The sequence below is a fragment of the Hypomesus nipponensis genome, chromosome 13 (genome assembly GCF_054491055.1).
Source record: "Hypomesus nipponensis isolate SF chromosome 13, ASM5449105v1, whole genome shotgun sequence".
In the NCBI taxonomy this organism is placed as follows: domain Eukaryota; kingdom Metazoa; phylum Chordata; class Actinopteri; order Osmeriformes; family Osmeridae; genus Hypomesus; species Hypomesus nipponensis.
The window spans coordinates 9,279,017-9,290,792 of record NC_140373.1 but is presented as its reverse complement, the minus strand read 5'-3'; the positions used below and the strand labels follow the sequence as shown (position 1 = coordinate 9,290,792).

Genomic DNA, 11,776 nt, shown 5'->3' with positions numbered 1-11,776 from the left:
TTTCCGGTGACTGTGAGATGGGCTATTTTTGAACAGTTGCACGTCAACAGATGGCAAGGTATGCAGAGACACTCATGCACACACACGCACACACACAGGAACTGGAGGGGTGTGTGACAGGGTGGTTGGAATCCCTCAGGCTCCTAGTGCTCATTCAGTACTACAACTTCTTGTTCTATAGCAGCAGCCTAATTATCATAATTCCATATGCGAGATAAATATGTTAAACAGCAAGCCTACTGTACCATTTGGAATCCACTTTCTAAATATAGCTAATCTGCAAATACTGTGTCAATTGTCATTAAACCAATAAGCAGCAATACAATGTGTCTGCTTAGCATAATTAAATCGAATTTTCTCCTTTTGATATGCCTGGATCTATTTCAGATTGATTAAAAGAGTACTCTGTCTGCTGCAGACTAAGTTTGCATACTGTATGTAAGATACAATTGGTCTTATTTACTCCAACCAAATTATAAACCATTGCATTTATGAATGATATTAGAGACAGACAGATTACACTCTAATGGGCATTATTTAAAGAACCATTTCTATAGAACTAAAGACAACCCATTCTAACAAAGTTGAAAGAAATGTTCCACCTCAGGGTTGTACTGTATGTAGAACTTTTTTAGGGTGGTTCTAACAGCACAGACTGACAATACGGCACCACTGAGGTCTAGAGAGCAGAGCCTTTCCAACAGACCACTCCATCAGCTGCTGTGCTAGTCCCCCAGGGGGACCCAGAGGCAGGCTGCTGTACTGACCCCAGCTGTGGCAGTCTCCACAGAGCAGGCCCTGCATGGCCATCCCTCATACTGTCAGTTCCAGGGCTCCTCTGTATCTAGGCCAGGAGAACGGGTGAGGGAAGAGAGAGGGAGACTGAGAGCAACTGAAAGAGAAGGGAGAGCGAGATATGTGGGGGAGGTTGTGATATGGAGTGAAAGAGTGGGACACACATATAGGGGGAGGCAGTGAAAGGGAGAGAGAGATAGAGGGAGCGAGTGAGAGAGAGAGAGAGAGAGAGAGAGAGAGAGAGAGAGAGAGAGCGAGAGAGAGAGCGAGAGAAAGAAAGAAAGAAAGAGGGATAGGGAGACAGCAAGGTTATTTTTTATTGTTAGTGAAGCTTCTTGCTAGTGCTCCAGGGCATGGTTGACTCCAGTATTCTCGTTCAGGCGCTGCATTCAGACATGAATGGGAGAGAGAGCAAAGTCATTGTGACAGGTGAACCATACCAATATTATTAGCTATTGGCTCGCTAGGTTCTCCAGGGTACTTTGGTCAGATTGTCGGGGAATGTTATATCAAGATGCCATACTGTTTGTTCACTTAACTGATCGTCTCTGTATCAGTTTGAAAGTGTGTGTGTGTGTGTGTGTGTGTGTGGGGGGGGGGGGGTATTTAATCTGGATTAAAGTGCACTGCTGCCAGGATTTTCATAATCAGATTGGTGATGGTGAGCCGCTGCTCAGCAGCGCGTGTCACATCTGGATTGAAGCGGTCCGCGAGTGCGGGGGGAGGTGTGATCACAACACGGTGAGGCTGGAACAGCATCTCACCACTTTCAGATCGGTGCGCACGTTTACCAGGCATATTGACGCAAATATTGTACTACCAGCGAGTTTCAAGTCAAACGTAAGTGCGCTATTATCTCAAAATAATGTTCCTTTCATGTTGACGTTGGATTTTGGCAATTTATCTATGATAATCGTGATTAAAATAAGCAATGACGTTTTGTAAATTGAATTAACTCTGTATCAGACGAATCTCAGCTACAGTTTATAAACAAAAAATAGTTCATACATTTGGTAGCATACATTTCTTTTTACGATAACTCAACCGGTGACATCGCTGAGGACCAGATCAACCAAACACAAATGTTCGCGTCTTTCTGAGTAGGTGCGCATGTTAATGACACTGCCGAATTGTCTGTCTAATTATCGAACACTTTAAAAAATGCATGTAGATTTGACGCTGAATTATTTTTTAATCTTGGGGTCGACACTGTTTTAAATAGGAATGAATCTGTCATGTAGTTAAATGTTAAATGTAGCCTAGATATTCAACAAGTGACGGCATTCGAAGAAACATGTTAACTTGAATGGCAGGTTGCAGTACAGTAAGCTTGAAGTATGTATGTCCCTACACTACACAAGTTTTCGTTTCACAAGTGATTTGACCGAGTCGTTTTTGTTCGATAATCCAGCTGTCCCTAAAATCCTGCAGAACAGATAATCTGAGTTTGTCAGACTGTAAAATCTGATGCGAGAGTAGGGAACTAGCTGTAGGCCTACTCGAACACACACAACCACACATACCCTCCAAAATGCTCTTTGAATCACTGTCTGGAGAACATAAAATAGGAAAGCATGTTCCATCAACCTTTGCGGGTCATGCTTCTTTTCTTTTTTTTTTTACAGCAGCTAGGACCAGTGGATTGCATTTCCCTCTAGCACTCACCTCACCACACTGGCTAAAATCACACTTTAAATGTCTATCATCTCCTATCACACTGTTGATAGGATCAACATGGTTATTGAGTGTTTAGCCTGTAGGATCATGCTTACTGAGGCATTTCATTACCCTGTCTGTCACTGGCCTGCCCCACACAGAACAGATTACCTCAGTCCCAAAACCTACTTTTTTGTTTGTTTTTAGATTTGTATTTGAGGTTCGGAGGTTTCCATCTGTGTAAATCTTCATATGGGGTTGCAAATGTTTCTGTCTGTGTGTGTCAGTGTTTGCGTGGTAGAGGGGATTTTGGTGTCTGCTTGCGTATGTGTGTAAGTGTGTGTGTGTGTGTGATTTGCGTGGATTTTATATCTCTCCGGCCCATTTTGGGTAAAGGGATTAGGGAGAATCTGCCAGATGCTGTAAAACTGGTTGATTTTGTTCCACAGTTTTATAATACAGTTATGCAACTCCAGAAGGTGCTCTTTAACTCACTTCTAAAGAGCAGAGTAGGCTACTTGACCCAGAAAGACGGAGGAGGGATTCATTAAGTCTCAGCTATACTAGCCATCCTTCCTTCCAAAGCCATCTAGCGATGTTATTTTCTTCTTCTCTACGTTCTTCCTTCAACAACGAATGACGCTACTGGAAAGCCTACTTCGTCCCCACAGACATTTCCCCGGCCGCTAACATCTTAAGCCGTCGGCATTATGCGTCCTGATTCTGTTCAGCTATCGAGGACACGGATGAATGGGTGTAAACAATAGCATAGCTTGCAAGCTGCCTCACAAGCTGCATCTAGACCCACATCACGACGCAGAGCATCTTTGGCTGACGGGTGTGCGAGGGCTCATCTCAGGATTGCGTAAGCGGCGCCAGCAGCCATCAGATCAGGGAGGCGGTGTTTGTGACAGCAGGTTTGAGGCAGACGGATGCCTCGTTAGAGGAGGGAGAGAAAACGGTTCCACTTTGATGCTCTTCATTAGTGTGGTGCGGTGGAAAGGGCCACCCAGTCATACACGTGGTCCACCCCGGAGAGAGGTGACTGATCTAGAAGGATCAGCTCGGCATTTAGGGCTGATGTGTCAGAGTCAATTTCTTTTTTACTTGGATGCTTTTTGGAACCAGTGACCCTAAAGTAAAACATTGGTTGGGTTCGGGTCTTCTTTGCATACTGCTCTACTTTTTACACAACATTTGTGGAGAAAACTCTCTTGTGCCTCCAAAACCCATTCATATATGTAACAAAACAGAAGGGGAGAGAGGGCTATGTTATCTGGGTCTAATTTAGACAGTCCATACAGAGGTTTGTGTAATTTCCTCCAGACACAAACATATTTACGCTATCTCACAAACACCACCGTCAGCCAGTCTCACATTGACAAAGTAACTGCTGATGGAAACAAATATTAAACATGAAAATGAATGAACTATCTTTCCCTGCACACTCTCTTTTTTTTTCTTTCTTTTGCGCCGAGGTTTAATGACCCAGCTGACTGGCTACTTCTCTCTCTCTTTCTTCTGTTAACTCCTAGGTCCCTGGGGTGTGCAATGTAAAGATAAGAATGGCAGAGATGGGCGAAAATGGAGGAGAGAGAAGTGTAAGAGTCGGAGGAGGAGATGGACACGAGGGCGGGTGTCTCAGGCCTCTTGAGAGCCCAGCCCCCTGCCCCTCCACCTCTCTCCCAGCCCCGTGCCCCTCCACCTCTGTCCCAGAGAGGGGCCCCTCAGCTGGGTCCAAGCGGGACATTGTGATCCAGCTGACCGGGACGGAGGGAGAGTGGGACAGTCTGGACGACAGCCAGCTCATCTTTTCCTTGGACCCGGATCAGGACCAAGACTACCCCTCCATCTCCCTGTCCAGGGACTACCACCTCTACCAGGAGGAGGAGCGGACGAAGGTGGACCGTGGCCACCTGCACTCCCCGGCCTTCCACGTTCCCCTCTCCCCCTCCTCCCCGGGCTCCCTGGGAGAGTGTCTCAGCTCCACGCCGGCCCCCAGCCTCCTGACCCCCAGCCCAAACCCAGCCTCCTCTCCCCGGCCCCTGGCCAGCCTGGTCAAGTCCCTGTCCACAGAGCTGGAACTCAAGGAGGGCTCCTCGCTGCGGCCCCGGCCCCTCATCAGCCTGGTCAAGTCCATCTCCACCGAGCTCTCCCGCTCCGAGCCCGAAGTTTCCCAGTCCAGGTCGGACTCGCGCCTCAACCTCCACCTGTGGAAGCAGCTGACCCAGCCAAAAGGCCGCAGCAACGGAGACTCGCGGACCGCGCCCCCCTCTCCCAGTTGCCTGTCACCCGTAGAGACGCCCAAGGGCGGCTTCTTCAAGATGGAGCTGGAGGACACCAAGAGGAAGCTGACGGAGGCCATGCAGGAGCCCCTCAACATGTTCACCAAGATCATGAAGGAGGAAAGCTCCGGCAGCCCCAAGCACCAGAGGGCCCAGGGAAGCCAGGGGGCTCCCCTATCCGGCTCCCCCATTTCCAGAGGTGTCTATGGGGCAGCGGGGAGGGACGCCGGTGGGGGGGAGATGGGGGTCACCGAGCCTCTGTTGAAGAGCTCCAGGAGTACAGACGCCGACTCGCCCACAGCGACTGATTGGCCTCGCAGCCGATTCCCGAGGCGGAGCCACCACAGGACTTGCTCCGCCCACGCCAAAACATCAGACCGCAGGGAAGACCTGGAGATCTGCACGTACGATGACATCATACAGGTCGTCGCCGTCGATCACCGCGATCCTGGGCGACCGAGGAGATGGCCTCAGACTCTCATCCCCTCAGGACCCAGTGTCCGCCGCACACCTCCGCCTCCACCTGTGGCCCTGCCTCGTATGGGACTGTTCTGTGTGGCCGTGGTGTCCTACGCCTACCTCACGCTTCCCATCAGCTCCTATCTGTCTGGTCTGGCGCTGGGCCTGGCCCTGGGCTTCCTGCTGGGCTTGCTGCTCATCAAGCTGGGCTCCTCCAGAACCTCCAGGACCTGTGGGCCTCCTCTCCCCCACAGAGGGCTCCTTACCCTGGGGGAGAGCACTGAGGCTGACCCCTTCAGTACGGAGCCTCATGTTCTCAAGGTGAGTATTGTAACGATGGATTGCAGAGATTCAACTGCATCTTAAGCAAAAGTCCATGGAACAGCTTGCGCCTGAACAGCTAGGACTGAGTGTGACGTCAATTTCTATGGTTTCATTCAGCCTCAGCTTATCTGAGTGGGTGGCTGGTTATATTGTAGTATGGGTTCCATTATGTTCGTCAAGGTGGGAGTCCGGTGATCAATCAATGTGGCCACCCACGACCCTTTTACTGCTGAGCTGTATTGAACACTCTCTAACCGCACTACTCTGCCCCACAGTTAGAGCTGAGAGCCTGGATCAGACAGTCTCTCTCTCTCTCTCTCTCTCTCTCTCTCTCTCTCTCTCTCTCTCTCTCTCTCTCTCTCTCTCTCTCTCTCTCTCTCTCTCTCTCTGTCTCTCTCTGTCTCTCTCTCTCTCTCTCTCTCTCTCTCTCTCTCTGTCTCTCTCTGTCTCTCTCTCTCTCTCTCTCTCTCTCTCTCTCTCTCTGTCTTTCACACTGCTACCCTGCACTTCCATTCAATCCCCTGTCCCTTCTGGGCAAGTAGGCTCTGTAATTGGTCAGGTGCACAGCCTGACTGTGTAATCAGTGGTGAAGGCGATGGTGGGAGGGCGAAGATGGAGGGGAGATGGAGGGAGGTTGTAAAACCAAGTTTAGGAATGGCAGAGTGGTAGTTCTGTAAAAGCATACAGTCAAGAGTATTCATGGATGCACAGTGGAAGGAGTGTCCAATTAAACCCAGCCTGTAATTTTCATCAGCTGAAAGACACTCCAATTGGCACACTTCACTTCAACACACGGGTGAATTGAGAACACGTGCCATGTGCAAAATCATCTGGAAGCAAAGGAATGCTTACTCTCAGCCCCAAAGAAGGGACATCTGGAGATCTGGAGAACAACTGGAGAACATGACATGGAGACTTCCTTACTGCGTATACCCATTTTCTCTCTCTCTCTCTCTCTCTCTCTCTCTCTCTCTCTCTCTCTCTCTCTCTCTCTCTCTCTCTCTCTCTCTCTCTCTCTCTCTCTCTCTCTCTCTCTCTCTCCCTCTCCCTCTCTCTCTCTCTCTCTCTCTCTCTCTCTCTCTCTCTCTCTCTCTCTCTCTCTCTCTCTCTCTCTCTCTCTCTCTCTCTCTCTCTCCCCATCAGGGCTGGATGAACGAGGTGAGTGAGTACGACCCAGAAACGCACCACCCGTGCCTGAGCCAGTCTGTCTGGGCGAGTCTGGAGGGGGGGTGTCTGAGCCTGTCCTACCCCAGGACCAGCATCCCTCGCCGGGCAGCGTACGACGAGAGGCTGCCGGAGGCCTCCTTCACCAGGACACAATCCTACCAGCTGGCACACTGCAAGGTGCGTGAGGAAGGGGTGAATGAATGCAGAAATTAATATATACACGATGGAATAAGTAGATTCCTAGATTCTGAAAAGGGTTAGAACAACATCAGTGCTGACATCAGCACAGGAAGACCAGCGACAGGAACAGTACAGCAGAGTGACATCACATCCTGTATTACAGTCATGTGTTCTTCTCCCAGGTGTTCCTACTGCCTTCCCCACTGGCCCGCAAGAGGCTTTGGAACCCTAAATACCCCATCTGCCTCCAGCTCGGGGAGGGACCAACGAAAGAGGAGGCGGGGGCAGGGGTGGGGGCGGGGGCAGGGGCGGGGGCGGGGGCAGGGGTGGGGGCGGAGGAGTCCCCCGTGGAGGAGACCGAGCCCAGACCAGCCTCCGACCTCCCCTTCACCCTCTACCTCTTCGGTCGCACAGGAAGAGAGAAAGAGGAATGGTTTCACCGCTTCTTCTCCGCATCCATGGTTACGCAGAAGGAGACACCTGGGAGATGTGCAGTTCGATCTGGTACAGTGGGAGAGCGGGAGTGTGTGTGTGCGCCCGTGTGGCTGTCTTGAGAATGAAAATTCAATCAAGTCTAGCAAGTTTCCTACTCTGCTATTCTGTCTGTGTGTCCCTAGAGGCCGCATCCTGTAGATAACACTACATTATTAACCTCTGTGACACGCTCTAGTTGTACCCGTGACTGGCAGTGCCAGTCCCCCAGGGGACACCCCAGGCAGCATGGGGTGCAGCAGGCTAGGCAGCACTGAGGAGGAGGCCTCCCTGGCTCCCACCATCCCCTCGCTCCCCCAGACCCAGACCTCCAGGAGCATCAGGGGGCCTCCTCTGCTCGATTACCCCAGCTACATGGCTCGACTCCTGGCTGTGGAGCAGCCTAGCCCGCTGGCCAGCCCTGGAAATAGCAGCCCAGAGGCCAGCCCCACAGCCACCGCTGAAGAGAAGGTGATACGACTGCAGATTCAGACTGACAGGAAACACAGGACGGATTTGATGCCGTGCATTTAGAGAAGACACGATTGAGGAATAGAGAAGGGCTTCACTATGTTTTAGAATCTAGTGGTCATCCCAGAAATATCCATTGTAGATTGTTCTTGCTGTGTCCACATTCATTATTCCAGTCTTGTAACTCTGACTCAGCTGTTTAATGTTCTCCCACAGTGCACCTGCGATCTCTCTGATTTCCCAGAGGCGGGCCAAACCGAGTGGGTCAATGCGCTGATTGGTCGAATGTTCTGGGACTTTCTGCGGGAGAAGTACTGGGCCGACCTCGTCTCCCACAAGATCCAGAAAAAGCTGAGCAAGATCCGAGTGAGTGTGTGTGTGTGCTCATGCTTGTGCATGATTTACAGCAATGCAGCAATGGAGTAGAATGATACATAATGTGTGTGTGTGTGTGTATGTGTGTGTATGTGTTTACCTGCAGCTGCCTTATTTCATGAATGAGCTGACTCTGACAGAGCTGGACATGGGATCCTGTTTGCCTCAAGTGAACCGAACCTCCAGACCAGTGGTCAACCAGAGAGGCAACAACTACACACACACACACACACACACACACACACACACACACACACACACACTCATCTATGTCACACACTGTAACCCATACAGTCTCATTCTGGGACAGACAGATGTAGATGTGATTGAAGCAGAGTGTTGTCTGTCTGACTGCACATAATAATGAGATGTTCTTTATCTTGTTGTAAGCTCTCTGAGCCGTGGCGTTGGTACCCCTTGCTGGGCACAAACAACAAGCCATGTTGGTGTGTGTGTGTGTGTGTTTGTGTGTGTGTGTGTGTGCCCCAACATCCCCATGCAGTAGGCCTAAGTAGTGCTTAGGAAGGATTTGCTGCTCTGGAGGAGAGAGAGAGTGGTTGCCATCGCCCAGGAGTTCCATGTCAATCTCCCCTCTTCTCTTCCTGTGCGTACGCCACCGTCCATCCGTACGCCGGCTGCGCAACAGCCGGCATCACGTCCCATCCTGCCTCCCTCGCCCCTCCCCATAACAGAGTCATCCTGGCTCTGTTATTATAATCTGCCGTAATTTACCTTAATTTGGCAAGGCCTCATAATCACAGCAAATCCATTTAATCTGCTTCCAGAGTAGCTCTTCTGGGGCCGATGACGCTGCCATTGTCTTTGGATAATTGGTTGTCTGAGCAGTTTTGTGCGGGCCCAGTGGCCACAGAGCAGTAGGGATTACATGTAGTGCACTGTTCTGGACAGCGCTTGCTAAAGACTTTTGATTTAGTCGAAAATCTTCATATTCTATAAAGCAGGGATTCCGAACAAGTGCTGCTTCTATCCCATAATATTTCTTAGACCATGTTTAGGCCTGATCTGGATTATACTACAGCAGAGCTCACCATGTGTGTGCACGTGCCCCTGCTTGTTCCACCCTGACTGTGTGCATTTGTAGTGGTGTGTGTGTGCCTCTCTCTCTCTCTCCACTCTAACCCCTCCCCCCTCCCCCCAGGCCTTTGGCTGGAGCTGGATGTGGTGTACACAGGGGCCCTCCAAATGACCCTGCAGACCAAGTTCAACCTGTCCAGACTGGGCAGGGAGGGCAGGGAGGGGGGTCTGGACACGGATTGTCTGGCTGACACCAGCAGCACAGGGTCAGTACTCATTTATCATTTCTACTGTAGTAAAAAAAAAAGCCTGTTTAGGGACCTGGGGTGCATGTAAAGGACTGCAGGGCATGGCATTGTGACAGCAGTTATTCCATGCCCTGTGTGTGTGTCTCCATAAGACATCCGTCACCCAGACAGACAGTCGAGGGTCCTGTCAGCTTCATCGGATAGACAAGCACTTTCTGTTCCCCTATGAATGCCCCCCCCCCCTCCTGCCCCAACTCAGCCCACAGCATGGATAAACACAGCATTAGCTTGATGAGCTGAACCCATGCCAGACGATAGTCTGGATATGAAATGGGCTTACACTGTCTGTGTTGTCGTGACCTTAGTGCCGCTGTGGGTTGTCTCTGCCCGGCCGTACTGTATAGTCACTATGGTTACGTGTTTATTCTTAGTACGCTTTTGCTTGAAAGCAACATTTTATTTCAAAAGATTGATTCTATGAATTCCCCCCCCTCCCCCCCAGGTCTCGATCCGTCCTCGCTACGCTGGCGGACAGTGACGAGGAGTCGTCCAGCGCTGGTTCCTCCGACGAGGAAGAACTGGCGCTCTCCGAGCCCCAAGGCATTGTGGGAGAAAAAGGGACGCCACTTGGAGCCGAGGGGTGAGAAGGAAGGGAGGAAGGTGGGGGAAGGGGTGGGATGTAGAGAGGAGAGATGAAATTCAAGGAAGGCGGGAGTGAATAGAGGGGGGAGGAGAGAGGACTTTAGATGGAGAGAGGGAGAGATGGGGAAAGATGGACGGCATACGAGAGGTAGAGGGAGGAAGAGGGGATAGAAATAGAGACAGGGAACGTCTCATGATTTTAATCATTGGACAGTTTTGATATTTGACCTCCTAGTGCTATATTCCAATCATGGAGCATTATGCTAAGTCATCTTCCTTTAACTCCCTTCTCTCTCTCTGCCTCTCTCTCTCCCTCTCTTTCTCTCTGTCTCTCTCTCTTTATATATATATATATATATATATATATATATATATATCTGGCATGTATTTCCCCTTGAACTCTTTCTCCCCCATCACTCTTTCTTTCCCTCTCCCTCTCCCTCTCTTCCTATCCTATTTCCTCTCTCGTCCTCTCCTCGCCTCCACAGCGTGGCTGCAGGCGGAGGTAAGACAGGAAGGAGGCTGCTCAGGTTCGTGGACAAGATCGCCAAGTCCAAGTACTTCCAGAAGGCAACAGAGAACGAGTTCATCAAGAAGAAGATCGAGGAGATGTCCAACACGCCGCTGCTGCTGGCCGTGGAGGTGCAGGAGCTGTCTGGCCCGCTTGTGGTAAACATACCACCCCCACCCACCGACAGGATATGGTACGACCCACCATGACTGACATCAACAGTCCTAGAATGGTACAAGCCATCACATGGTTTGTCCACTTCTGCGCAAATTTACTTGTGTCAAGTAATGTGTGTGTTTGTGTGCGTGTGTGCGTGTGTTTGTATTTTCAGGTACAGCTTCAGTGAGCCTCCCAAGCTGGACCTGCGCGTGCGGCCCAAGCTTGGTGAGCGGGAGGTGACCTTCTGTCATGTGACCGAGTGGATCGAGAGGAAGCTGCAGGAGGAGTTCCAGGTCACAGCCTTGCCTTCCACACTCCTCCCTCCATCACTGCCTCCCGCACTCCTCCCTCCATCACTGCCTCCCACACTCCTGCCTCCATCACTGCCTTCCACACTCCTCCCTCCATCACTGCCTTCCACACCTCCCTCCATCACTGCCTCCCACTCCTCCCTCCATCACTGGTTCTCTGCTTCATCCTTTCTCTCCTCTGTTCCAACTCTTGTTGTGATCCCAACTCTCTGGCTGACTTCACCCTTATCTGTTCCTTTCAGAAAGTGTTTGTGTTGCCCAACATGGACGACATCTGCCTTCCTTTGATGCATTCTGGGATGGATAGTCCTCCTGGACATCAGTGCAGCCCAGCTCCACCCTCACGTAGATCCTCCCTGGACTCCATAGAGAGAATCCCTCCCCAACACCCAACTGACTAAATAGTGCCTCCTGATGGACTACCGACTCTATAACACGCACACAAATTGAAAACTCCCATGTTTCCATGTGCCAGACAGTATCGTGATGTGTGTTAGCACGCTGCTTTGATTGTTTACAGTTCGATCTTGTTTTGAGAGTTCCGTATTTATTATGACAGTAAAAGAATAAAGCAAGAATCAAGTCATATATTGAATGCCTTTTTATTCATGCAGACAAGGTTTTTGCCGTTTTCCATTGTAGTGATTGACAAAAGTTTCTCCCCCTCTATAAAAATGCAAAAATAAA

General features: G+C 50.4%; 1 protein-coding gene across 1 annotated transcript; it reads left to right on the top strand.

Moving 5' to 3' along the window:
- Nucleotides 1–1,994: 1,994 nt before the first annotated feature.
- Nucleotides 1,995–11,644, top strand: tex2l (testis expressed 2, like). The gene is made up of 12 exons (XM_084670421.1): nucleotides 1,995–2,130; nucleotides 3,987–5,516; nucleotides 6,663–6,863; nucleotides 7,049–7,370; nucleotides 7,537–7,808; nucleotides 8,025–8,174; nucleotides 8,290–8,389; nucleotides 9,343–9,484; nucleotides 9,969–10,106; nucleotides 10,597–10,812; nucleotides 10,951–11,071; nucleotides 11,332–11,644. Exons 2-12 carry the CDS (start codon nucleotides 4,017–4,019, stop codon nucleotides 11,488–11,490), a joined length of 3,321 nt encoding a protein of 1,106 aa, XP_084526547.1. The 5' UTR covers nucleotides 1,995–2,130; nucleotides 3,987–4,016; the 3' UTR covers nucleotides 11,491–11,644.
- Nucleotides 11,645–11,776: the final 132 nt, after the last annotated feature.

Coding starts and splice junctions, on each gene's coding strand:
- tex2l (XM_084670421.1), top strand. CDS start 4,017: ATGGCAGAGATGGGCGAAAATGGAGGAGAGAGAAGTGTAAGAGTCGGA. Junction 6,864..7,048: donor ACCAGCTGGCACACTGCAAG/GTGCGTGAGGAA, acceptor TTCTTCTCCCAG/GTGTTCCTACTGCCTTCCCC. Junction 9,485..9,968: donor GCTGACACCAGCAGCACAGG/GTCAGTACTCAT, acceptor CCTCCCCCCCAG/GTCTCGATCCGTCCTCGCTA.